The sequence below is a fragment of the Apis florea genome, unplaced genomic scaffold (genome assembly GCF_048593485.1).
Source record: "Apis florea isolate Af1SG1 unplaced genomic scaffold, ASM4859348v1 contig_3081_pilon, whole genome shotgun sequence".
Taxonomy (NCBI): domain Eukaryota; kingdom Metazoa; phylum Arthropoda; class Insecta; order Hymenoptera; family Apidae; genus Apis; species Apis florea.
Window position 1 is genome coordinate 4,566,948 of NW_028256703.1, and position 26,606 is coordinate 4,593,553.

Here is a 26,606-nt window from a genome sequence, read left to right on the forward strand (position 1 = left end):
GGGGGAGGGAGGGGGGGGGGGAAAGCGCGCGGATGTTTGAGAGTTTGGGAGCGTGATCGCGCATGACCGCCCCTGTGAATGTAATCTTATCGTGGCGAGCGATGCGGTGAACGCGGGCTGCACAACGCGGAGCGGAGTCAACGAACGATAAAAAAAAAAGCGCGTAACCATACGCGCGACACAAAGAATAAACTCTATTCCGTCCGCTTCTCGCCCTCCTCTCCTCCTCCTCCTCCTCCCTTTCTCCTCTCCGCTCTCCGTCTCGCTCGCTCCGACTCCTCCACTCTTCCTCCCATCTCCAACGTGGAGAACATCCACACGTTGCAACTTGGAAGCCGTGTGTGGGCGCGCGAGTTCTCTCCTCCTCCTCCTCCTCCGCTCCGCTCCGCTCCCTTCCTCCCCCCCTCTCTTCCTCCTCCCTTCCGCTCCGTCTCTCTCTCTCTCTCTCTCTCTCTCGACTCGCCCCCTTACCTCCCCCCCTCCTCCTCCCCCTCTCCCCGTTTCGCTCCTTCTTTCTTCCTTCCTTTCTTTCTTTCTTTCTTTCTTTCTTTCTTTCTTTCTTTCCTTCTTTCTTTCTTTCCTTCTTTTTCTCCGCCGACCGCGCTTGGGGTAGGTCATGGCGGGACCGCGCGAGCGAATGACGAGGAAGGAGAGAGAGGGAGCGAGAGAGGGAGCGAGAGAGAGGTGGATGGAAAAAGAAGAGGAAAGAAGAAAGAACAAACCGTACAACGCGGCTCGTACGTAGAACGTTTCGCCGCCGCCGCCGCCGCCGCACACCACTTTGTAAATTCCCTCTCCATCCCGTATTCCGCTTTTCTTTTCGCTTTTGTTTAAACGCCCACTACCTCTCCATCCCTCTCCTCTACCCAAAATTCCCACCCTCTCCTCCCTCCCCGCCGCCTTCTCTTTCGATTCGAACGACGACCGCCCCGCGTCATCCCTTATAACGTCGTCCCTATATATTTTCCACGCGAGTCGAATCTCTTCTTGGAAATTTCGCTATTTCCGGTGCCCTCTTCCTTCCGAGGAAGGAAGAGGGGGGGGCGGAGGGGGAGGAGTTGTCTCGGGAATTCGCTTTGACCGAAGATCGAACAATTCGATTAGAGGCGATCTTAACAGCCGGCACGGGGAGAGAGGGGGGAGGGGGAGGGCGAGGGGGAGGGGGAGGGGGTCGGCGTTATTGTTAGCGATCATGCGATCTGAAAATCATAGAAAATTACTGAAAAGCCAGGAAACTTTGTACCACTACGTAGCGAATCCGTAGCTAGAAGGTAGGTAGGTAGGTAGGTAGGTAGGTAGGTAGGTAGGTAGGTAGATAGGTGGGAAGGTAGGAAGGATGGTTGCCCCTGGACTTGAGATGTCGTAATTTTGCCTTCGCCGTAACGGCTACGCGGCACGGAAGTGCCTCTACCTCTTCCCGCCCTTCTTCCAGTCTTTCATCCTTCCTCGGTTTTTCTTCCTCCGTTCGAAACGGAAACATCTCTCTCTCTCTCTCTCTCTCTCTCTCTCTCTCATCCCCTTTTTCGTAATAGTAGAAGGGTTAGGCGAAACAATGCAACGCGCGTGAACACCGTTATTTAAATAATACGATGGAACCACTTGGGGGTTGAGGGCAAAAAAATTCAGAGTTGCGCTCCGAAGGGGATGACTGGGTGAGAGAGCGAACGTGAGAAAGACCGCGTTCTCCTTTCCTCCTCCTCCTCCTCATCCGTCGCGAGCTTTTGTTCTTTTGCCTTTTGTGCGTTTTGCAATATCGTCCCACGAAACGAAACGAACGAAACGGATTCGAACGAATCGCGAGTCGACGCGCGAATTTTCGGGGGGAGGGAGAGGGGGGGGGGGGAAATAATTATCCTCCTGCGTACGCGTGTACTCTTCTCGTGATACATGATATATTTCCGCGAATATCCGTTCCGTTTCCGTTCCATCCTTCCCTCCCTCCCTTCCTCCCTCCCTTGTTCCCCATCGTCTTCTTCTTCTTCTTCTTCTTCTTCTTCTCGTTCTCCTTCTTCCTCCTTCTCCTCTTCTTCTTCCCCGTGGCGTGGCGCGGTTCCGGTTCTGGCAGCTGTCGTCGATTCAAAATCGGGATCGTGAATCGGTCAAGGGTAGAAAGCCCATCGCCGCGTAACGTTACCTTCGATTCGGTCGAACCGGTTTAACGCGTTGGGCGTCGAGGAAGGAGCGAGAGGGAAGGGAGGGAAAAGAGTTTGGGGCGCAAAAAATTCATTTGAAAATGCCGGAGGGTCGCGCAAAGGTGTCGAAATAATTGGATTTTAATTTTCGAGCCGGTCGAAGAACAAAAAAAAAAAAAAAAAAAAAGAAAACCTCTCTCTCTCTCTCTCTCTTCCTTTCTCCTCCCCCCGATCGAGAGAACCCACGAGAAGAGAATCACTCTCGCGACGAGTGTTTATACAACGTTGCGCCGCATTAATAACTTTTTCCTCCTCCTTTCCATCCTCCTTTACCTTTACCAACCAACTTCGTTTCCAACCACCCTTTGTTTTCCCATTCGTCCGTCACTCGAATCGCGTCTGCTTCTTCTTTCTTTTTTTTTTTTTTTCATTGCCTCCCTCTCCCCTCGTCGATCGTACGTACGCGCGGAGGGAGATGGGCGGTTGGGAAATGGGAGACGCCGCGACGGTTTGGTGGCGAGCCGGAACCGGACGAGGAAGAGGACCTCGAGGTCCTTCTCGGCCGTGCGGGGAGATTCACGATGCCGGCGGTTATACCACCGAAGCGGTTGGTTGTACAAAGGAGGCGAATGTTTTAATTAAATCCCCGGGAAAACGCGAAAACTTCGCCATCGCGCGGCGTTTTTGCGATTTTCCCAAAGTTTGCCAACGTCTCGCCCTCCCCTCGCCGGCCACCTACTCGCCACTTTCAAGGTGGCGATAGACGAGGGGGGGAGGGGGAGGGGGAGGGAGAGAGAGAGAGAGAGAGAGAGAGAGAGAGAGAGAGAGAGAGAGAGAGAGAGAGAGAGAGAGAGAGAGAGAGAGAGCGGTTACCACCTTTCCATCCCCCTTCCCCTCCCTCCGCCGAGGAGAATAAAAGAAGCGGGGAGGGAAAAACAAAAGAACGCGGTGGCTACTTAGCGAAACAAATTGTTGCTTTCTCTACTACCTACCTACCTACCTACCTACCTACCTACCTACCTCGAGTAGCCGAGAATTTAAAAGTTTTGCGCGAGAGCCGGGGATCTCTCTCTCCACCCCTCCCCTCCCCCTCCCCCTCCTCTCCTCTCTCTCTCTCTCTCTCTCTGTGTTTTTAACTCTCCGCAATTCTTCCCTTTTCTTTCGACGGGCGAACGGACGAAAGACTCTCGTCTCCTCGCCTCGAACGGATAGAATTCCGAGAGAATTCGATTCACGGCTCGTTAGCGGTGTTTCCTTTCCTTTTCTTTCCTTTCCCTTCCCTTCCCTTCCCTTCATTTCGGTTCACTCTTTCTTCTCCTCCTCCTTCTCCTCCTCTTCCTCGTAAAAGGACAACGCCATATACGAGGAGAGTCGTATGGTATCGATCGCGACAGAGTGTCCTATTAAATCGGTTGCATCGTGCGTGGAATACGCGTATGGAACAATTAAACGCTGTATTGTCTCGCGAGATGTATATATATATAGTATTATATGTAACGTTGTTCGATCATCTACCTATTACACGCTCCGCATTATCGGTAGAAAAAAAAAAAAAAAAAAGAAAATAAAATCGTCGTCTCGGTCTCGTTCGCTGGTCGTAAATCGTAATCGATGGTTACGCGCGTGGATCGATCTCGAACCGCCACGGCGGTCAAACGTAAATTCATCGACGATCGTTCAACGAGAGTTGTCGTTGAGCAGTTTATCGTTCGCAGGAACGATTCTTCTTAGCCTTGAAGCGGTTTTTTTTTTTTTGATATTAAGAGAGGAAAAAAACAAATGTCTGCGAAGAAGAAGAAGAAGCGCATACACGCACGTAGAGCATGCTAGAGCTGCGATAAAGAAATTGTGCGATAAGTAACGAGAAAAAAAAAAATATGGGGAGAAAAAAATAAAACGATGCGAACGGATCCCTCGTGGGATTGATTCGTCTCCTTCGAGACGAAAAAGAAGAAGAAGAAGAAGAAGAAGAAGAAAGAAAGAAGAAACGAAAAAAATAATCACGTACGAATTAACGTGCGAATTAACGTGTGCGAGATCGAAAGATCGCCGGAGAGGAAACAACGATTGTAAGATGCGTATTATAATTACGCGTGTGGAATGGAAGAAAAATAAAAAAAAAAAAAGAAAAAGAAAAGAAGAAAATTAGACACACGTTGCACGTTGAAAGAAAGAGAATCGCGACGAGCGACGAATTCGCGAATTCGGGAAAAGTAAAAAAAAAAAAAAGAAAAAATAAAAAAAAAAGGAAAAAAAACGAGAGAGAGAGAAAAAAAATAATAGCGAGAGAAGTTGCAGGAAGCTGTGTGCGACGAGGAGAAATAATAAGGGGATTTTGAACGGGCTGAGTGTTCAACTCACTCGTTGCAGGGTGGACCAGCATTCCTCGAGGGTGCGTTCGCTGATGTTGCCCATTCCTCCGCCTCCGCCGGCGCCTCCCGCACCTCCAAGTCCCGCCGCAGAGGCACGAGACTATCGGGCAAGACAGGAGGCTCGTGTTAGTTCACCACTTTTCTCTTTTTCTTTTTTTTTTCTTTTTTTTTTTTTTTTTCTTTACTCCGCCAACACTACGCAAAAATCACTTTCTTCCTCGAACCGACAAGGATCGACGACAAGGCGCTTTTAATAACATGATAAAAAAGTTTGATCGAAACGATCTAAGAAAAAGGAAAGAAGAAAAGAAAGAAAGAAAGAAAGAAAGAAAGAAATTGGAAACTTGTCGAAACTTGGTGATTCAAAGGAGGAGGGGAAAAAAAGAAAGAAAGAAAAAAAAAAAAAGAATCATCCGCGTTGACATAAAAGAGTGACATGGACACTCGAGTCGCGCGTCTTCGCGCTCTTCGTGCGACCGAAGTCGTTCAACTTTTTCCTCCGCCATTTATCGTCCATCGTCATCCTTAGTCATCCTTCGGTCCGTGAAATGGATGGCGTATACGTATCGTAAAATCTGCCCGTTGCGACGAATTCACCGTTGCCCCGTATGTGTGCGCGCGCGCGCGCGTGTGTGTGTGTGTGTGCGTGTGCGTGCGTGCGTGTCGCGTGCTCGCGTGTGTATATAATGGCCGTGAGCGAAAAAGGTTTCGGATTCCTATTAGCGGTGAGACCGAAGCGGATCTGCGGGGATATATTTACTTAGTTTCCTCGTATCGAAGCTCGCGGACTGTGGCATCGCAGAAGCACGCCGCGATATTTTCTCGAGAACATCTTCTCGGCGTACCGTATGACGTATGCGTATAGTATTATCTGTGTTGCGCGGGTCAAGAACCCCGAGAGACGACGTATCTGCATCTCCTCGCATCGGTGTGCGTGGGCCGCGTTTGCATTTGTGGCCCCGTGACTCTAATGTGTGCGTGGCTGGCTGACTGGCTGGCTGGCTGGCTGGCTGGCTGGTTGCTCGCTCGCTCGCTCGCTTGCTTGGCTTGCCAGCCTGCCTGCCTGCTTGCCTGCCTGCCTGCCTTCTAGCTGGAGCGCGCTCGCGCGCGCGATCTCGCGCGCAACGTTCACTCTCTCTTACGCTCCCCCTCTCGCTCCCTCTCTCTCACTCTCCCTCTCTTGCTCGTTCCACGTAACACGCGGAGTATATACGTGTATATACGGTCGGTACGCCGAGATGTGGTAAGTCAACGTGTTCCGATGTGCGTGAACCATGGTCAGTGTATCTCGGTACAGTCGCAGATTCAAACGGTCAGCGAAATTGTCGACGATGTAGCGCGATTTATTGAAAGTCATCCAGTTAAGCCGATACCGGACGGGGTGGGGGGAGGAGGTCCTCTTAACCTGCCGATTATTCGCGTCTCTTCTTTTCTCTCTTTCTTTCTCTCATTCTCTCTTTCTTTCTTTCTTCCTTTCCTTTTTTTCTTTCTGTTCGATCGAATCCGGGGAAAAAAGGAAAAAGATTGGACGAGTTTAGGATTCGAAACGATTCGTGCCTCTCGACGCGTTAACTTTCGACGCGACCCGACATTTTCCAGTTTGCGCCGGGGAACGAGTGTGTAGAATCGTTCGAGAGAGAGAGAATCATTAGCGTGGTTATTTTCGCGGTCGTTATCGAAAGCGGAACGAGCGTGCGAGAGAATAAAAGAGATGCGTGAGATCGAAAGAGGAGACGCGTATTTTTCTCCATCGGTAGAAACTGTTTGAAAGTATTGTCCGGCGTCAGTCGGCTCAAGTGAATGACCCTATTTATCGGCGCATTATGCACTTTTATCGCGGTTGCCTCGTCCCAGTTATTTATCTCTTCTCTTCGCAGCTTACGGGCGGAGAGAAGTGCGACGGATCGAGAAAATAAAGAAAAAAAAAAAAAAAAAAAAAAAAAGAAGAAGAAAAAAAAAACACAAGAGAAAAAAATGGAAAAGAATTGGGGAGAAGGGGAGGGCAAAAGTAAAAGAGAAGAGAGAACGAGCGTCGGAGAACGTTCGTTCTGCTCGTTCTGTCGTCCGTCTCGAGATCGGATATTTAAATAATAATTAACGTTACGTCGTGTCTCACCTGCAGCTCGTTGACGAGTTTTTCCGTGAGGCTGGCGTCGTGTGAGTCCTGGCTCGTCGCGCCCGGACTCAGCATCGAGTTTTGAGAATTTTGTTGCTGACTGGCCGACATGTTCATCCCCGCGAGGGCACCGTTCTGAGCGATGCTGCCGGCCATGTTGAGCGCCTGTTGTTGCAGATTCTGCGTCAGGTTTTGCGCCTGTTGTTGCAGATTCTGGGTCAAATTTTGCGCCTGTTGTTGCAAATTTTGCGTGAGGTTTTGCGCCGCCTGTTGTTGCAGCGCCTGTTGGCTTAAACTCTGGCCGAGGTTCTGGGTCAAATTTTGAGCCTGTTGCTGCAACGTTTGCGACAAATTCTGCGCCTGGCTCTGGATGTTTTGTTGAAGATTTTGACTGGCCTGGCTCAGATTCTGCGGCTGGTTGAGCAACTGTTGCTGTTGCTGAGGCGACAAGCTCGGGGTGAGGCTTTGCGCGAGATTGTGCTGCAAAGTTTGTCCTAGGTTTTGTTGCATGTTCTGCGTCAACGCCTGTGTCAACGCTTGGCCCAAGTTTTGATTGAGAGCCTGCGCCGCTTGGACCGCTTGCACGGCCAGCGACGGGCTCGAGGCCTGGGACATTGTCTGTTGCGCCTGTGCCAGGCTGTGAAGACTCTGGGCCATGCTAGACGCGATGGCACCCTGGTGATCCGCCTGCGGCGAGGGTGTGGTGGACACGGGGGACGATTGATGCTGCCCCCCTTGACCCGTTTGCTGCCCGATCGACATGGCGTGCTGTTGTTGTTGCTGCTGCTGTTGTTGCATCTGGGGGCTGGTCGTCTGCCCTAGCCCCGAATTCGCGTTTGCCTGTTGCACCGCCTGCTGCTGTTGCTGTTGTTGCTGCTGCTGGCTGAGCGGGCTGTGCAACTGTTGCTGCACCTGCTGTTGGTGCTGTTGGGTCGCGTTCGAGATAGGGCTGTGCTGTATACCGGGCGACTGTTGGGGCGGGCCCCGTTGAGGTTGTTGCCAATAGTCGGACATTTTGAATACATGTTGCCGGAGCGCGTGAAGATTGGCGGCCGCCGCAGTGACGGCCGACGCTTGGACCTCCATTGGTTCCGGCTCGTTTTCGAGGTCCGGTTCGGGCGAGCTGCAAGGATCCTCGTCTTCCTCCTCGTCCTCCCTCTCGGTGATGTCCTCGTCGTCCTCGTCGTGGATCCTGCCCGACCTGTCACCCTCGGCCGTTCCCCCTCCAGCAACACCAGCAACACCACCGCCACTTGCACCGCCGCCACTTCCGCCACCTCCACCGCCACCTCCACCGGCTCCACCGCCACCTCCTCCACCTCCTATCCCACCCCCCGAATCGCCAGAGTGGAGATGATTCCCGGGATGATGATGCTGTTGAAGGTGATGGTGTGGTGGATTTCGCGAGTCTGGATTTTGGCCCTGTTGCTGCTGCGGGTGATGGTGGTGGTGATGATGATGATGATGATGATGCTGCTGCTGCTGCTGCGGCGGCGGTTGTTGTTGCTGCTGCGGCTGCTGCTGCGGCTGCGGTTGTTGGTGATGTTGTTGTTGCTGCTGATGCTGCTGCTGTTGTTGCTGCTGCTGCTGATGTTGTTGTTGCTGTTGTTGATGGTGATGCTGTTGCTGGTGGTGGTCCAAGCCAAAGTCGGGTTGGGTTTGCGACTGGGCACGTAGGTCCAGGGCCGCCGTCGCGTCCGAAATTTTGAGGCCTTCGCGAGAAGCCCGGGCTACCCCCTTCCGGCGCAGCTTGCCCGCTTTTTCGCACCCCTTCCGGTAAGCAGCTCGACGGCCGGCACACTTCCGCGCTCGCCGCCGTTCCTTCCTACCTTCCTCCTCTCCTCTCTATCCTTACCGCGCGCTCTCTCTCTCTCTCTCTCTCTTTCCCTTCTTCCTTCTCCTCCTCCTCCTCCTCTTCTTCTTCTTCCCTTCTTCCGTTCAGCCCAGAATCCTTACCGCCTTAAGGACAACGATCCTCGGCTCGACGTGGGCGGCGGGCAACGTCAGTTACTCGCCACCTGCTTCGACTTGCCGGGCCTGCTGCTGCTTCTGCTGTTGCTGCTGCTGCTGCTGCTGCTCCTCCTGCTTCTCGCTACTTCTTGGCTCATGAAACTCTTTCCCTCGATACACCTCTTCCCTCTTTTTTTTCTTACCTCTTCTTCTTCTCCCGCCGCTTCTCACTCCGACTCGGTACTTGCCCTCGGCCTCCTTCCTCCCGCCCCTTCCTTCTTCGTTCCTCGTCTTATTAGCCAACACCGCCCGTTGACGATGATCCACCCTTCTTCTCCTCCTCCTCCTCCTCTTTCTCCTCCTCCTCCTCCTCCTCTTCGTCCTCTTCTTCTTCCTCTTCCTCTTCCTCTTCCCCTGTTCGGTCTTCCTCCTCCTCTTCCTCTTCCTCCTCCTCCTCCTCCTCCTCCTCCTTCTTCTTCTTCCCCTTTGCCCTTTTTCTCGATTCTCTTTCCCGTAACTCCCGTAACACTCGATGATCCAAAAAGATCGTCGTACGCGCGTCGCGTATCCGATGGTACGATGCTTCTTCCGAGTCTCGTCTCGTTCTTCCCTCTCCCTCTCTCTCGCTCTCTCTCTTCAGCTCCTCCTCCCTCTTCTCGTTCCTCCGGTCTGCATTTGCGTTGATACGTGCGTCGTGTTTGTATATACGCGTACACGTGTGTGGGTGGGTGTGCGTGCGTGTGTGCGTGTGTGTGTGTGTGTGCGCGCTCGCGTGTCGTGCGCGTGTGTTTGCGTGCGTTCGTGTGTGTGTATGTGCCCGATGAATCGATGCGCGCGCGAATGGACGTCCTCCGTGCGGAGCGGAGAACACCCTATTTCTTTGTTCTATCTAACTTAAAGTCTATCATATACACTTAAGTTCAGGTTAAAATTCAGGATTGCCCAGCCCGGACGGTGTGAACGAGGAAGGACAGTCCGTGCAGACGCGAAACTCACGATCGTTGGTCGAGGACGAATCACAATGAGAATGAAGAAGATGCTGGTTGGTCCGGTGTCCGCCGGGTGAGAGAAATCGCACTCGCGGATGACACTGCTCGTCCCGTTTTGCCCTGAGTAAGTTAGTAGCCCCGTAATGTCGTTGTGCGTGTGTGTGCGTGTGTGTGCGTGCGTGTATTGCGAACGTGCAAGCCCTTTTTTCCTTCCTTTCCTCTTTTCCTCTCTCTATCTCTCTCTCTCTCTCTCTCTGTCTGTCTATCTGTCTGTCTTCCTTTCTTTCTCCGTCGAAACGGTTTGAGGAAAAGGGACTCGCGCGTCGGCCGTGCGATACGTCGTCGTGTGAGATGATGATATTCTTTGAACCGGGACGGCAGTTTTTTTCACCTCCTCGTCGGGATTTCGTTCACTCGCCGTGTATATTATATAACGTGACACCGATATCGAATCTCGAATATTTCGACGACATTCGAATTTATTTCTTCTTCTCGTTCTTCTTCTTCTTTTTCTTCTTCTTCTTCTTCTATCTTCGCGTCGATCCTTCGTTTCCTTTTTCTATTTTTTTCCTCCTCTACTTTTTTTTTTCGCGTCTGTTCACGACTGCTCCTCGAAATGCGACTCTAGGGTATTATTTTTTTTTTTTTAACTCTTTAAAAGGAATTCTATTTCGATTATCGATTAACCGCTCGTCGTTACCGATATCGTCGATGGTAGTTGTGGTTGCTTCTTATTATCGTTTAGGTTTAATAATATTGCACTTAGGTACACTCGTTTTTTGAACACACTGAAATATATATGTATGCGGCGCGAGGTTCTTCTCTAACGAGCTGCTTCTTCTTCTTCTTCTTCGATTTCTCACTCGCTTCTTTCACACTTTCTTCTTCTTCTTCTTCTTCTTCTTCTTCTTCTTCCTCCTCTTCTTCGGATCTTATTTCCTCCTCCTCTTCTTCCTCTTCTCTCTCGTTCTTCCCTTTCTTTTTTCCACGCACTCTTTCCCTCTGCTCTCTCTTTCTCTCCCTCTCTTTCTCTCTCTCTCTCTCTCTCTCTCTCTCTCTCTTTCTTTATCCGCTATCGAATCACTTCCGTCGCAACCCCGCTTCTACGCGTCTCGCTTTCGCTCTTCTATTACTCCTGCGTTCCACCGCTTCTTCTGCTTTGCTCGTCTTATTCTGCTTCTTCCGCTTTGTCCAGTCTTCCTCTCCTGCGCGGGAATCTCTTGCTGCAACGCGTCTCCCGCTCGAAGCTGCAATTCAAAAAAGAAAAAAAAAAACTCTATCTTCATGCCGGACACCGTTCACGTTTCGTCACCGACGTTCAGAAAAGACCGTGGTAGTAAAGTACGCGCGGTCTCTCCTTCCACATATAATACGCATACATATATATATACATATATATATATATAAAATAATTCGCGATGACATTCGTCGATGATGATCGACGAGAACTCGTCGAAGATACGAGCATGCAACTATTAGTATCGTAGTAATCCAAGGATTATTACGACGCACGAACAAGCATTCTACGAGAGAACGAGAAAACTTCGTGCGGAGCACGAGTGAAAATTTCGTGCACCACTCGAGAACACACGTTTCGTCACTCGCGACGATGATCGCTCGTTTGCCAATTTCCCGGGCATCGATGTAACGCATCGATGTATCGGCGACGTATTTCTTTTTTCCCCCCTTCGTTCGTTCGTTCGGCAAAGGGACAATGAGACGAACGGAAAGGAAAGGCGAGAGAAGATGATTTTTGGATTTTTCGTTTCCCACTCGAATGAAAAAGGTTCGAACACGTCGTCGGGGGAGATAAGGAGACACACGTGAGTCGAGGAAACATTTTCCGCCGTCGCGTCACGCGTTGCCACCGATCCAAGTAAATTCGTACGAAAAAAGGAAGAGAGAGAGAGAGAGAGAGAGAGAGAGAGAGAGAGAGAGAGGGAGGGAGAGAGAAAAGGAGGGAAATGGCACGCATAATTTTCGAAGACGAGGAAGGATTCGAGGATGATTCGCGATCCCTGTCTATCTTGTTTCCGCACGAGGAAAGAAAAGGGAAGAAGAGGAAGAAGGGAAGGAGAAGGAAAAAAGGAACGCGAGCAAAGGATCGAAAGAATCGTCGCGATCGTTTTTTTAATTAATCCGTTTTGTATCGCATTTCCTCGCGAGCACTCGTGTTTTTTTCACACATCGAAACAGTAGGAAAACACTGGTCTTTTTTTGTGGTTTAAACCATCCATCCATCCGTCCATCCATTAGCGATTCAATGAGTCCTTTGCACGTTTCCCTCTCGTTTACGGGAATTAATTAATCCGATAAAAACGAGTTGCACGCGATTACGGACCGTCCGCTTGCTAATTTATTCTATCACGTTCTTTTTTTTTTTTTTTTTTTTTTCCCCTCTCCTCCCATCTCGTCGATGAAAACGACGACGTCGAACAGGGAAAAACTGTGCGCACACGGTTTCCGACTCGGTCTCTTCTTCCGTCACACTTTCGCGAAACTGGTGAAAAACGACGACAACGAGGAGGACGATAGATGGGAAACGAGGGTCGAAACGAAGGAAAAATTGGTCGAGGAAGAAACGATTTTTTTCCCGATCACCTTCCAAAGAGTCATCGGCATCGTTCGCGGCATCGACAGTTGGATCACGCGTCGTGATTTCACTCGTGTTTGGAGGGTGTTCGCGACGTGCAGCTGGATGAAAAGTCGGTGGAAATGTGGTCGGGCACAATCGAACGGCACAACACCAAGCCCACCGAGTCCCGGCCATTCCTCGATCCGTGTCTTCTCGTCCCTTCGAACGAAACGATCACAACGAGCCACTCCATCTCCGCCCTTAAGACACGGGGCGGATTAAGAAAGGATCGAGCCGTCCACGATCGCGACGAAACACTGGAGACGACGATGACGTCTGTACCGGGCATGTCAGGGAAGCGGAATGGAGGGGGTGGATCAACGGTGGTTGGCCGAAAGAGGGGAAAACTGACCAAAATCACGATGGAAAAAAAGTAAACGATATCGGGGGATATCCCCCGTGTGTGCGTGTCCACGTATATCCCGGTGTGCGTGCGCGAGGAAACGAGGAGCGTGCCTCGATCTCGATGTCTCTCTTTCTCTCTCTCTTTCTCTCTCTCTCTCTCTCTCTCCCTCTGTCACGGCCCGAGTCACGGCCGGTGTGTGGCCGATGATTTCACGCGAACCACGTCACTGAGATGAAATATCAACAACAACCAACAACAACAACAACAACAACAACAACAACACGGCAAAGTCGCGTGTCACGACGAGTCACGCGAGATAAATTCGTGTCACGACGAAAAAGTCCAAAATGATGATATATCCCTTACTGGTTTCCGATCGGATCGGAGCGTGGAGGAGCGGCGAGTCGAATCGCGGTAGCCGTCGAATCGAGGAGACAAATGCGACAATGATCGCGTTGCACGCACTTCCGATCGACTTTTTATCTTTATCTTCCAAGCGTCGAAGCGAAGCGTGAATCCTTCGTACGAGGATGACGAGGCGACGACGAAGACGATCGAAGACGTTGGCTTCGTCCACTACCCGTGTTCCCGTGTACCGTGGTGGCGGCGAACTAGGCGAAGGAACACCACGACTACGACGACGACAACGACGACGACGACGACGACGACGACGACGACGACGACGACGACGACGACGACGACGACGAAGACTATTACGCGCGTGTGTACGTTGGAGGAAAAAGCTCTCTCCTCTTCCGCGTTCTCGAGTCCTTGACGGAGGAGGAACCGAAACTGACTCGGGTCTGCGGCTCGCGAGAAACGCTAAGTCCTTCTCCGTCGGGGGCCGGTGGTGGCGCGCTTCTCAGACCGCGTGCGTCTGACTAAAAGCCACCCCCTCGTGCCTTAAAGAACGCGTGTTCGGGTAGGGGCGTTGTCTTAGGTGGTGCGCGGTCGCGAAATTTCTGGCTACCTCCGGCTCCCTTTCACGGCTCCCTTTACCACCTAAGAGGGACGCGAGCCAGGGTCCTTAGGACCCGGGCCCCGGCCCAGGCCACCCTCCACCGACGTCCGACCCTTGACCGCTACTCCCACGACCAAAATCTACCTCCGGGAGGACGAAAAACTGAGCCTTCCCTAGGACAGCAGTTTTCAAGCCACCCCTCTTTTCCTTTCCCCCCACCACCTTAAACCTACGACGAGGCGCGCGCTCTGTCTCCCCCTTTTCCTCCACGCTCTCTCGGCCACCCCTCGAGCCCTGCTCCTTCTCGCCAACCTCTCTCTCTCTCTCTCTCTCTCTCTCTCTCTCTCTCTCTCTCTCTCTCTCCTCGTCCTCGTGGGTGGAAGGAAGGAAGGGCGGACGGAGGGAGGGGGCGGGGGGGGGGACGACGACCACGATCACGACGACGACCACGACGACGACGAGGACGACGTCTCCGTCGATGGGGGTAGATTTCGTAAAGGGTGAGAAAGAGAGCGGGACGTTTCTTTCCCTCCCCCCCCCCTCACCTCTCTCTCTTTCTCTCTCCTTCTTTTCCTTTTTCTCCCCCTCCCCCCCTCCCGGTTTCCTTCTCCTCCGTCCATCCACCACCTCTGCCCTCTCCCTCTCGAGGAGATAACCGTCGAGGAGAAGGGTGCAACAACTCCGAGGGATCATCCTTCTCTCCTCTGTAGGATATATACCTGGATCGCCGATACCTCCTCACCCACGGCCGTCTTCCTCGAACGCCCAACATAAACACGAACGCGCCTACCTTTCTTCCCGTCAGTTCGCGTTTCAATTTTCCGTCAGAGAGACTCGGCCTTGAAACTTTCTCCCCTTCCCTCCCCCGCCCTCCCCCCTCTCTCCACGACGACGACGAAGAAAGAAGACGACGAGCTTACGAGCGCGCGTAACCTTCTACCGTACCGAACGTGTGCTAACGCGACGGCACGACGGATCCGACTGACCGAAAAAAAATTCTTGTCCGAGGGTTCGACAAGAAGGGGGTGTGGGGCGCGTGTAGTCCGAGGTATATATACGAATAAAAAAGAAGGGGACCGTCGTATATAAAAATGGCCTCCTCCCTTATGCTCTCCGTATGGCTACACACGCGTGACTAACGCGTGCAACGAGGGGGGAGTGGGACGTGCTTTCTTTTTTATCCCTTCCCACTCCTCCTCCTTCCTCCCTCCCTCCCTCTCTCTCTCTCTCTCTCTCTCTCTCTACGCGTCTTGGAAAAGAAAAAGGGTGGCTCGTTTCGTGTCCCATTTCTGCCCTTCGACAACGGATCAACGAACAAACGAACGAACGAACGAACGAACGAAGTTGTTCGCGAAGACAAGGTCGAAAGGATCTCGATCGAAAGGATACGTACGCGTGGATCGTCGACCCCTCTCCAAGGACGATCTCGAGAGGAGAGGAGAGGAGAAGAGAGGACGTCGACTTTTCAACGAGGAGCTGCTCGTTGCTCGTTTCACAGCCGAGGCTGGTCGATGGTCATCCTACTCGTCTTACGCACCCTCCTCGTCGAATAGATGCCTCCCCTTCCCTTCTTCCCGCCCCTTCTCTCCAACGTGTCCTGCCCCACCACCACCGCCACCGCCACCACCACCGCCACGATACCAACATTTCCATCCCTTCTTGCCACGGCAACAACGTCTTTCCCCTCCACTCCTTCTTCTCTCCTCGCGCCATCCCTCTCTTTCCTTTCCCTACCTCCTTACTCCCCGCCAAACAACCCTCGCCACGCTCCCCGTCCTCCCCCCCCGAGTCGCCGAGCTTTTCCCTACCTCGGGGTTCGCCCGCTTCCACCCCCACCACCTGCCCGCCATCCCCACCCGCCGCATTTTTACGTCGGTTTCATCCTTTTTTCCACGTGGCGTACACGTGGAAGTGTGAGTCCGGAGGGCGGAGATGAGCACCCTCGTTTCTTTTCTTTCTTTTTTTCCCCTCTCCACTCCGCGTGTCGCGTACGTCCACCCTTCTCCTCAACCACCGGCCTGCCCTTCCCACCCACTCCTTCCACCTCCTTCCACTTTCTTTCCGCCACTTTCTTTCCGCACGCTTCACACGCGCGCGCGCGCGTGTGCGTGTGCGGTGGAAACTCGAAATTCCCGCGACGAGAAAGAACAACGTGTCGAGAGCGTACGTGGCCTGTCCGTAGATATATCCTCCCTCCCTTCGGAGCGGACACGCACGTGCAAACGCGCAACGGCGCGTGATGTGATCGCGCCCGATGGACCTGCTCTCGATTTCGTCGTTTTCCTCGTCGCCGGGTCGCCGAAAGAGAGAGGTTCAAAGAGCGTTGGCCCGTTCGATGATCCTCCTCCTCCTCCTCCTCCTCCCCTCCGCCCCCTTTCCTTTCTTCTTTCGTCGCGTCGCGACCGAAGAGAGGGAAGAAGAATCGAAGGGGAACACGTGGACACGTGCCACCACCCGTCTCTATCCGATCCGACGAAAAAATATTTCCAGCATTTTTCCAAACGACCGTTTTTCGGATTTCGTCCGCGAAAATGCCGCGCGCGGGGGTGGTGTGTATCGAAACAGGAACGGGATGTATGCACGTACGTATAAATGTATGTACATGTCCCTTGATCGCGATCTTCTCCCAACTTCCGCTCTCGTAACAGCCTGTTACCGAGCTAAGTATTTCGGCGAGAGAGAGAGAGAGAGAGAGAACTCTTTTTTCCCCTACCCAACGAATTCTCGCTCGTCTCGATTGATTGTTCGATTCGATCGCAAAATCCGTCTCTTCTTCAAATCCGTTCCTTTGCGAAAAGGAAGTGAGAGAGGAGAGAGAAGGGTAAAAAAAGAAAAGAAAGGTCGAAGGAAGTGTCTCTCTCTCTCTCTCTCTCCTCCTCCTCCTCCTCCTCCTCCACTAATTCCCCGTTTTTAGTTAACCGATGAAAGCTATCTACAATCAAATAAGCGGGTAGACGGCGAGTTAGCCGGGGATATTTTTCAAGTAGGCCGCAAGTAGGACTTATAGGACGGGAAAAATACGTACGAATTTATGGACTCTTGGTTGATATGGGGGAGGAGGGGGAGCGGGCATTGGGCAATCGAGGCCTCGTTTTAAATTACAAATGAAGCGGTAGGGTAAAAACAGGTGAGAGTCGAGGCTCTCTTTTCACGAAGGGTGGGTGGGATCGCGCGAGTCGTATGCGCACATATGCACCGGGTTGCCGGCGAGCGAGCGACCGACCAATTGCACCTACGTACGTGCACACGTTCATGTAACATTTTAGATCCCAATCCCGATCCCGATCCCCCCGATCCCGATCGGCAGCTGGAACCGGCCGGCGCACGAGGATACGAAGTCGAGTCGGTGCATACGACGTGCACGTGCACTTGCATCTTGGCGGGGCCAGTTGTGCCGTGGCGTGGCGCGATGCGATCCTCTCTCTCTCTCTCTCTCTCTCGTCTCCTTCTCTCGCCCGCTTTTTCTCTCGTTGAATCGACTCGATCGACTCCCCTGATAGAACGGCGGCCGACTACGCGTAGGAAGACATTTGTCTTCCGGCCCTGATCTTCCCTTCTTTCTTTCTTTCTTTCTTTCTTTCTTTCTTTCTTTCGATTGTCCTCCGCCTTCTCGTCGGCCAAAACATGGGCCGACTACTCGAAATCCCGCTCGGTGAATCCCACGAACCTCGCGTTTTCTCCGATATTCTCGCTTCAATCTCCTCCTCCTTCTCCGCTGTATACGGAGTTTTGTCGTATACAGAGATCGTACCTTCCTCGCCTTCCCGCTGAGCGCGCATAGAATTTCGCCTGCACGGGGTTCTACGATTCCTCCTCCTCCTCCTCGTCGAAAGAGGATGGCACGCTACGATACTCTCTCTCTCTCTCGTCCCAAGAGTTCTTTCTCTCGTTTTTTCGTAAATACCGCGGTCGAGATACCGCGCGTGGAAATATTTTTTTCCCTCCTCGTAGGCCGTTCCCCTCGAGGGGAAGAGAAAAGGGGATCCATCCACCCCGTGACGAAGTGACGCCTGGTGGCGAGGCAAGGAACAAGGGTCGAACGAATAACGGAAAAGGGTGACTCGTTCTTAGCCTGGTTTCTGTCCGTGCTAAACGTAACTCTTTCTCTCTCTCTCTCTCTCTCTCTCCCGTATCGCGCGCGCGAGATTATCGATCGGTCGCATGGACGAGAGCATGAAAGAAGGCGCGCGCGATTCTCTTCTCGATCGAACGAGGATGATATTGATATTGAGATTGAGATTATTGTGCGTGTATATATATTCGTGGCCAACTTTCCAACTTTTCGGGGGGGGGGGGGGGGGAAGACGAAGGGGATCGTTTCGCGCAGAGGGCGATGAAGACGAGAAGAAAAGAACGGACGATCGTCTCTCCTCGATGAACGCGGGGAGAGACGAGGGGGAGAAGATACGCGCGAAGATCGCCGTGCGTTATCGAAACAACTGCGATCCGGATCGAGAATTCTAACGGTAGGAGTGGTGCCTCGCTCGCCAGTAGGATGAAATGAGCGACGCGTCCGGCGCATTACGCAATGAAAGAAACAAATGAAGCTTAATAGAAAAACTGCCCGCGCTAGAAAAACCATTCCATCGTGAGTTTAGTACAGCTGCGACAGAAAGTGCGCTCGTTCGCTCAGTATATCAGTAATAACCGTCGTCGTCGTCGTCGTCTGCCCTTCGTCGAATCCTATCTATCCAATCCGTTTGCCGCGAATGTTTCGTTTTAGAAAAAACTGGACAAAAATTGGATAATTTTGTATCTCGATTTTGTATCTGATCGTCCTTCTCCTGCTTCTTCTTTCCTGTTTCCCGAGGAAACAAGGATCGAGTGAAAAGAGGGAGAGAGGGAGAGAGAAACGAGTCTAGATGCGAGTCGAAATACATTCCGACGAATTCGTGGAAATTCGTCGTTTGCACTATTCGACCAATGATGATCGACCAATGAAAATCGATGCATCGAGCGTGCACGGGCACGGGCGAAAATCGTTCCAACACGGATAGATGATACGCGCCTCGATGGAATTTTATGGTAATGAAAAAAAAAAAAAAAAAGGAAAAAAAAGAAAAAAAAGAGAAATTTGTGTACGAACGATACAACGGTGTGTCGATCCGCGATGAAAGAGTCGCGACGATCTGCGCGCGAAGATCGATTTTTTTTCGCGCGGAAGCGAAGAAGGGAGGGAGGAGGGAAACGGCTCGATTTCCTCTGTATTGATTCATCGTGGCGGAAAATCGGGGGATCAAAGTGTCGGACGAAACAAGGCTCGCCGCGACGAGGCTGTTGGAACGCGTCGCTCGCTCGCATTTTTCCCGACTGTACCACCACTGTCGTCGTCTGTGGCTATGTCAATAGAAGCCAATCTAAGTACATATGCACACACAGATGCGATGCAGCGCGCGGTGCACGCTCCGTAGACCGTGATGCAATCGTGCGCCTCGTGCCTCGTGCAGTCGATTTCGACATTCTCTTTGCCCCGCGTTATGCACAAAGTACGGGAACGAGTGCCGTGGCAGAAAATTGATGCGCGCTTCGATCCACGGACGAACGCTCGATCTCCGCTCTTCTCCTCCCCCTCTCCCCTTCCTCTTCCCTTTCCTCTTCGATTCCCTTTCGATCTTCGATCGAAAAAAAGGAAAGAAAGAAGAAAGAGGAAAACGAGAGAGAGAGAGAGAGAGAGAGATCGACGGTCGACGTTGGTTTTCTCGCGAATCATCGAGCACGAACTAGGAGATAAGATAAGGGGGACACGGGAACCAGGATCAAGGTGACCAAGATAACGAGATCTTCTTCTTCTTCGTTGGAGAGACGGTATAGATAATCGTATCGTTTCGCGAATCGTGGCGAATCATCGATGATAAAAGAATAAAATTTCTACGACGATGAATCGATCCCCGGCAACGACGATGACTGGTGACGATGACTCGGCGATAGAAGGGGAGAGAGAAGAGAAGAGAAGAGAAGAGAAGGGGAGGGATTCTTTCGATTTAACCAGTGGGCCCGGGTTTCCGATCGCTGTGTTATTTCGCGAGAGTGGAAATAAAATAGGGTGGGGTAGGCCGTTAATCGCGAAACGGTCTGGACGGAAATAACCGGGCGGATCGAGCGAGCTTGCGAGCGTGCGAGCGAGCGAACGATGGTGGAAAGTTGGGAAGGTTTTTTAGGGGGGAGGGGGCTTCGAAATGATGCAGCTCGACCGACCGGGAAGGGGAATTTTCCGTGGAAATCATCGACGTGTCCCGGGTCATCGACGAGCTCGAACCCGGAACACGAAACACACACACACACACACGCGCGTGGAAACGCATGTGCACGTACTAGGAGGACTAGGAAGGTGGTAGGCCGGTGTCTCGTATATCGGGGTGGTGGTTCCCGCATAGAACGCCGTGCGACGGCCTCCCATTGGCCTCCCATTGGCCGGTCCGGGGGTGGCTCGCTGCAGTCATCGATTCAGGCAGTCATTGGCTGACTCGGCCCCGGCCGCCATTTTGAATGACTCCGGGATCAATACGCGGGGTGTGGAAAAAAAATGCATGCAGGCCCGCCACCCTCTCTCTCTCTCTCTCTCTCGCTCTCGCTCACCCTAGTTCGTGCCACACCACACCACCGACACCACCAGAGTTGCATCGCCTGCCTCTTTCCACCTCAGGGCCACCCTAACGCCTTTCCGCTCCTGTCCACCACCGCCGCCCCCTTTCCTTCCCTGCCCCTTCCCCTGCTATTCCCGGCGCAACAACAACGAGCATCGTCGAATCCAGCCAAATGGGATGATAGACTTACGCGCGTTCCTCTACACGTAAACCCTCTAACCTCCCCGCGCTCGCGACCCCCCTTCGCTTCGAAAATCATCGAAAAAAAATTCTGGCCTGGCGAAAGCGCGCTGTTGCCGCTGATCCGCCACCCACCCCCCTCGCGCCCACCGTCATTTTCGTCGCTTCGTTCGTTCGTTCGTTCGTTCGTTCGTATATAACAACGCGCGTTCGCGTGTTGCTACGTTGCATGCTGCCGCCGCCGCCGCCGCCGCTGCTTTTCAACCCAGGCCTCTCGCTCATTCTCTCTCTTTCGCTCTCCTCCACTTGCGAAATAGGAAATTTCAAATCGAACCACCACCCCTTCGTACCCGCCTCACCCCTGATCATCGTTCGCGTTTCCCGGGGTCTGGTGGATGCGTCATCGTCCCGTGCAAAAATAAAATGATTTCGATCCGTCCGATTCCCAATTTTTCCCTCTCGCTCCTCCCGTTCTCGAATATATTTTCGCCCCGATCCCGATTTTACCACCGTCTCTCGTTCCCGCCCCCCCCTCCCCCTTTTTTTTCCTCCCTTTTTTCGTTCGTCTCGCTACAACAACGTTTCGTCGCCATTTTCCACAAACGTAATAACCATTTCGATACCGATACCGATTTCGTCCGCTAGACTCCACCAGAGTCTATTTATCTATTTGCTCGACGCGACATATATATATATATATATATTTGGGGCGCGGATCAACGACCGATTTCGACTCGACTTCGAGCCTCTGCGTTCTACTCGCAAGGGAAAGAAATTAACGCGGCGATACGGATCTTGGAGCGTGCTCGATCGATTCGACGATCAGTCGTCTTAACCGTTGCACACTACTTAATAATCTGCGAATTATAATGATAATGGGTATTATAATGGCGATACTAGTACTACTACTACTACTACTACTACTACTACTACTACTACTACCGGGTGTGGGGCAACGGCGTGGTGTGTGATTACACCAGTAGTTGCTATGATTACGGGACGCTCTCGCGTTTAACCGATTTACTGTAATAAGTGTTGCGAGCGGTGGTGTACGCACGAAAGTGTACAATTACAGAGAGGCAACTTTGTTGGCGGTCGTTCTCGGTCGGCGTTGGGTGTGCCTGTTAAAGGGCTGTCATTATTCGAGGTGGCAAGACGTTTCGCGGGAGGAAAATCCGGCGCGTTCGCGTGATTTATCCACGCTCGTCGACTCGATTTTCATTTTCGAGGGATTGTTGTCGGGTATTATCATTATTATTGGGAATAGGATCGGAATAGGCGCGGTATTCGATCGGATGGTCGGTGGAAAGTCGCGGAGGAACGGGATGGTCGCGATTTTTAGCGCCAAATTTTTCCTCTCCCTCCCACCCCCCCCCCGCCCTCCTAGAAATATAATGAAAAACGAAACGAGATGTAGCGTGCAACATGCCATCATGCAAAATATCTTTTTTTTTTCTCTATCTCTTTTTTTTTCTTTCTTTCTTTGTTTTTCTCTTTGGTACTTACGTTTGGAACCGAACTAATTGAAACAAGGACATAAGGCTTCTCTTGGTAGCAACGACTTTTAGATCACATTTTTAGTTATTAAGAATTTTATGGTTTTTTTCATTTTTTTCGCTTTTAAAATTTACGCTTTAAAATCTAAAGTTTCTCAAAACTTGTTAAAAATATACTTTAGTCATATCTTTACAATTTACTTTGTTAGGCGTCTAAAGTGTTTTTTTGTTATTTTTTTTTTTTTATTATTTATTATTATTAATCTTTTTTTTTTTTATTCCCCCCCTGTGTTTCTTTGCTTGTTCCTTCGACAGTGTAGGTATACTCTTCTTCCTTAAGGCAATGCTTATTATTTTTTTTTTTTTTTTTTTTTTGTTTAATTTCGTTTCTTCCCTTTTTTTTTGTGCTTTTTTTTTGATAATTTTTTTTTCTTTTCTTCGTTTCCTATTTTATCCCTTTTTTCACTCTTCCTCTTCCTCTTCCACTTCCTTTTCTTCTTCTTCTTCTTCTTCTTCTTCTTCCGTTTTTTCGTCGTCTTCTTCTCCTTCTTCTTCTTCTTCTTCTTACTAGTCGTAATTTCGAAATGAGGAACGCTCGAACGAAAGTTTTGTCTAAATAATCAAGTCCGGTTTCGGCAGAAACTTAAGAGGAGTTGTTGTTCAGACTTTGTGTTTCACAAACAGAAATCGGTGCGTGTTTCGAAAACGGTGAAATTAATTTTTCAATGAAATAACTATGACAACACATAACAACACAGTGCGACGCGTCTGAAACAGAAATTATACGAGATTTTCGTCGAGAATCGTTCGTGAATTCGTTTTCGATTTTCGTTTCGATCTTTATTCTTCCGGACCCGATATATATATATGTATACATCGCGATTTCGATCGTGTATTTACGATTACGATTTTACGAATTTACGATTTTACGACGCGCGACGATTTACGATTTTACGATGTCTCCCCCTTCCGACCCCCTTCCGCCTCTCTTTCTCCTCCCCCCCCCTCCCTCAAGGAAGGACCGAGAAAATTCGACGAGCAAATTCGGCGAGAGAATGGAGGAAGGTAAAAAATGAGAGGGGAGGGGAAATAAAAGAGAAGAAAAAGAGAAGAAAAAGGGGAGAAGGAGGAAAGAAGGAAGGAAGGAAGGAAGGAGGAGGAGGAGGAGGAGGAGAGAGGTGGAGAGGGAGGAAGGGGGGGAGGAAGGAAGAAGGGGTGGGGAGGAAACAAACAAAATCGATCTCTTTCGATCGGAATTTGGGAATGGATTGAAAGGTGGGAGGACGGGGGGCGGGGGAGGCAGGGGATGGGAGGGAAGAGAAGGGGGAGGAAGTTGGAGCGGAGTCGAGACTCGATGCGAAGGGAGGAAAAAAAAAAAGAAAGAAAGGAAGGAAGAAGGGAAGAAAAAAAGGAGAGGAAAAGAAAAAAAAAGAGAAGAGAAGAGAAAATCACCATCGATGATACGGATGATACGGATGGATGGACGAATGGTGGAAGATCGTGGCGTTCCGTTTATCGAACGAAAGTCGGCCCCCTGTTCGTTATCCCCTGTTCGTAAGGGGATAAGGATTGGGCGTAAGGGGTTCGAATTTCCCGCGGGACGAAAGGAAAAACCTTGGTTATAAGAAGAGGCCCACGTGACCCGAGGAACGAATGAGCGTCTTTGCTACCCCCGCCGCTGCCACCCCCTTTCCACCCCCTCCAGATGGTTGTTCCCCTTCTGGGGAGGCGCGCGGCGTCGCTCCTTGCGCGTCGTGGTAAGACGCGTCGGGAGGCTGGTTCTGCCTCTCTCTCTCTGCCCCATCGCTTTCTAGCGCCGAGCCTCTTTCTCTTCCTCGCTCCTCGTGCTTTCCCGGACTTTTCTCCCCCACGTGGTTCTCGCGACTCGCCAGTGTCTGTTGGTACGTCGTTGGATGGTGATCTTCTGGATGGAGAAAAGCCAGACTCTCCTTCCTCCTCCTCCTCCTCCTTATTCCTCCTCCCTCTTCCTTCCCTCTCTCTCTCTCTCTCTCTCTCTCCCTCTTTCTCTTTCTCCTCGGGTCTTTCACCTCGTCCCGCGCCCTCGGCGAACTCTCGCCCTTCGCCTCCGAAAGTCGTTTCGAGGCTCGCGAACACGCGCCGATCTCTCACAAACCGCCGGACGTCCCACGATCAACCACCATCTCCTTCGTCGCCCGCCCTCCTCGGCCCTTCTCTCCTCCTTCTCGCTCCTTTCTTTTCCTTCCTTCCTTCCTTCCTTCCTTCCTCCCCGATCGTCTTCGACGCGATACGTAAACGCCCCCGCGAGATACACGCGATATACGCGATATTTCCGTGGCGCGCGGGTAAGGGGGGGAGGGGGAGAAGAGCGAAATCGGCGGATCGGCGAGCGAAACTCGGGAGGATGGACGCGGCGCGCACCGAACACGATCCGATTTACCGGTCGCGCGAACGAAACACGGTTATTTTAGGAAAATTTCGGTAACCTTTGATAGAGGCATTGCGAGCATCCCCGTGTCTGAGTAGCAACTGCGCCGTGGCCCCGTGCCGGCCACCCCCACCTCACCTCCTCGCCGCCTCTATCGCACCACCAACCCTCTCTCGGACGCGCACCCCTCGGCCCCCCCCAACAACCCCGCGGCCCTCTCACCCTCTCTCTCGCCCCATCGCAGCCCTCTCTGCCGGACCTTGTCCCGTCCCGAACCCGTCCACCCACCGCTATCGCCCCATGCGCTGAAGCGCCTCTCTCTGCGCTCTCTCTGCGTTTGCGTTTTGCGCTGCGCAAACCCCGCCAGGTGGATAACGACGTATTCGGCGCCTACGCCGATCCTCTCTCTCTCTCTCTCTCTCTCTCTCTCTCTCTCTCTCTCCCCCATCGTTCGACCATCAGCTCTCCTCCGCGCGTCGTGTTCTTTGAACGAACGATCGCCGTTAAGGTTATATCCGATTTCCTCCGATCCGATTCCGGTTTTCAGGGATATCTCGTGGCCGTCGAGGATCGAGGAACGAGGGCAATCTTTGCCCTCTCTCCACCTCCTCCCCTCAACCCCGTGGCGGCCGATCGTCTGAAGCGAAAAGTCTCCGTTTATATACATATTATATATATATATATACGTATATACGTATATACGTATATGTGTGTATGTGTGTGTGCGTGTGTATACGTATATACGATATCGGAAAGATATCTTGGCCAACGTTTTCCCTCTTTCGAGCCTCGGCCGCGTACCACGCCACGCTCGTTCGTGGTGCGTTCGTTCGTTTTATCGATTATTTCGATTGCCACGCCGGTGATTCGGCCGGTGTACGAGCATTCATAACTCGGGAATTCCTGCCTCGAATTTCATTTCGCGATGCACCGCTCGCTATTCGGACCAAGGTATTTCGACGATTTATAAATCCGATGCGAATAATTTTCTTCTCCTCTCTTCTTCCTTTCTTTCCCTCTTTCTTTTTTTCTTCTTCTTTCTTTCTTTCTTTCTTTTTCCTCTTTTTTCCCTGCTCCTCCTCCTCCCCTCGGAAACGAGGGAACGTTAACGAAACGCGGTAAAAGGATAACGATAAAGAAGAAATTGCGTTAATTAATTTATCCGTTAGGCAAACGAGATAAGCTTCTCCTCCGCCCTCCCCCTCCCTCTCTTTCTCTCTCTCGGTCGTCGATCCACGTAGAACAATGGGGACAAGTTTTCAACTTTTATCGAGTGTGTAAAAATATACAGGGTTGGGGGAGGGGGAGAGAGGACCCGGTGTTTGCACCGCAAACTTAAAACCCCTTCTCGACTCATTTATTCTCTCGTTTCTTTTTTTACGCGCGCGCGCGCGCCGATAATTTAATCGCGCGACAGTCTTTTCGAGAGAAGACGCGATGCTCCGTTCGCCACGATGCTTCATTCCCACGGACGGAGAGTGGTTTGTAAACGATGAGGGGTGGCTTCTCTATCGCACCCAATAACGATTCGGAGGCGTTATCGCGGCTTTACATCCCTTTGGCCCCGGCGTGACAGTAAGGTTAGCACGCCGTTGTGTTGCGTAGCACGCCAGAATGGACTTTGCTCTCCCGCCCCTGTATTTCGAGTATCGTCGTCGGTAGAACCGAGACCGCCTCTGTCGTCCACCTTGCATCTTGCGCCCTCCCCCTCCCGCGTGAAAAAGGGGGAGGAAGATCGATCGACGAAGATCGATCTTATCGTCCAATTTCGCCCGCCCTCGAACCGATCGAAAAATCGATGCGAAAATGTTGGAGCGCGCTTGCGCGAAACGCGATCGATCCGCCGACAGAAACGAAACTCGGATCCTTCCCTTCTGGCGAGGAGGGGGAGGGAGGGCTGAAGGAAGGATCGAGGGAGGAGATCGAAGGGATGGGATCGAAGCGTTAGTTGGACGCGATAAAGTTTTGGCCGACAAAGCGACTCGAGGAGGTGAAGAGAGGGTGGAGGGAGAGAGAGAGAGAGAGAGAGAGAGAGGGGGTAGGAAGTTTTACGGGGAATTCCTTGCCGGGGCCGCGGTCTGGAAGATTTCGCCCGCTCGCCACCGCGGCGAATAGCGATCGGGGGGTGTTAGCGTGACACTACGTGCCAGCCCACCATCCCAACGATAAGGTTAACATAACATCGTTGCGTACGCGACGTAACAGAGTACGTGAACCGTCGTATTTCGAATCCTAGCGTTGACCGCAACTCGCTCCATCGCGTTTCCACGGGGGTTGATCGGCCATCCCCAGAACGGCGTGCCTCGCCTCTGCAAATTCTCGAGCGGCATTCCCTAGCGCGAGCCTTTCGTCGATAGACCTCCCCTCCCCGCACCCCCCCCCCCCAGACCTTATTACCATTGGTCGAAATACGAATACGATAACACCCGAAATGTACG

General features: G+C 51.8%; 2 protein-coding genes across 17 annotated transcripts in view; both read right to left on the bottom strand.

The window, feature by feature from the left end:
* dati (zinc finger protein datilografo) overlaps positions 1-9,142 on the bottom strand; it is a 65,671-nt gene extending 56,529 nt beyond the window's left edge. For 13 of the 14 annotated variants that reach the window (XM_086909017.1, XM_086909028.1, XM_086909024.1 and 10 more), the window contains exons 1-2: positions 6,621-8,465; positions 4,494-4,604 (exon numbers count right to left, since the gene is read on the bottom strand). In XM_086909017.1, the coding sequence (XP_086765143.1) occupies positions 4,494-4,604; positions 6,621-7,706 (1,197 nt within the window). In that variant the 5' untranslated portion in view covers positions 7,707-8,465. Of the gene's footprint in view, positions 1-4,493; positions 4,605-6,620 lie in introns of all 14 variants that reach the window. The other variant, XM_086909030.1, reaches the window with a different exon arrangement.
* Positions 9,143-9,308: 166 nt separating this feature from the next.
* The window catches only part of LOC100870790 (uncharacterized), a 29,031-nt gene continuing 11,733 nt past the window's right edge, over positions 9,309-26,606 (bottom strand). The window contains exons 1-2 of one of the 3 annotated variants that reach the window (XR_015292284.1): positions 24,227-24,325; positions 22,115-22,529 (exon numbers count right to left, since the gene is read on the bottom strand). Coding sequence is in view for 2 of the 3 variants with exons in the window: in XM_012488050.3 (XP_012343504.2) it covers positions 10,640-10,806 (167 nt within the window). In the remaining variant the exon portion in view is untranslated. Of the gene's footprint in view, positions 10,807-22,114; positions 22,530-24,226; positions 24,326-26,606 lie in introns of those variants that run through there. The other 2 variants (XM_012488050.3, XM_012488051.3) reach the window with 2 other exon arrangements.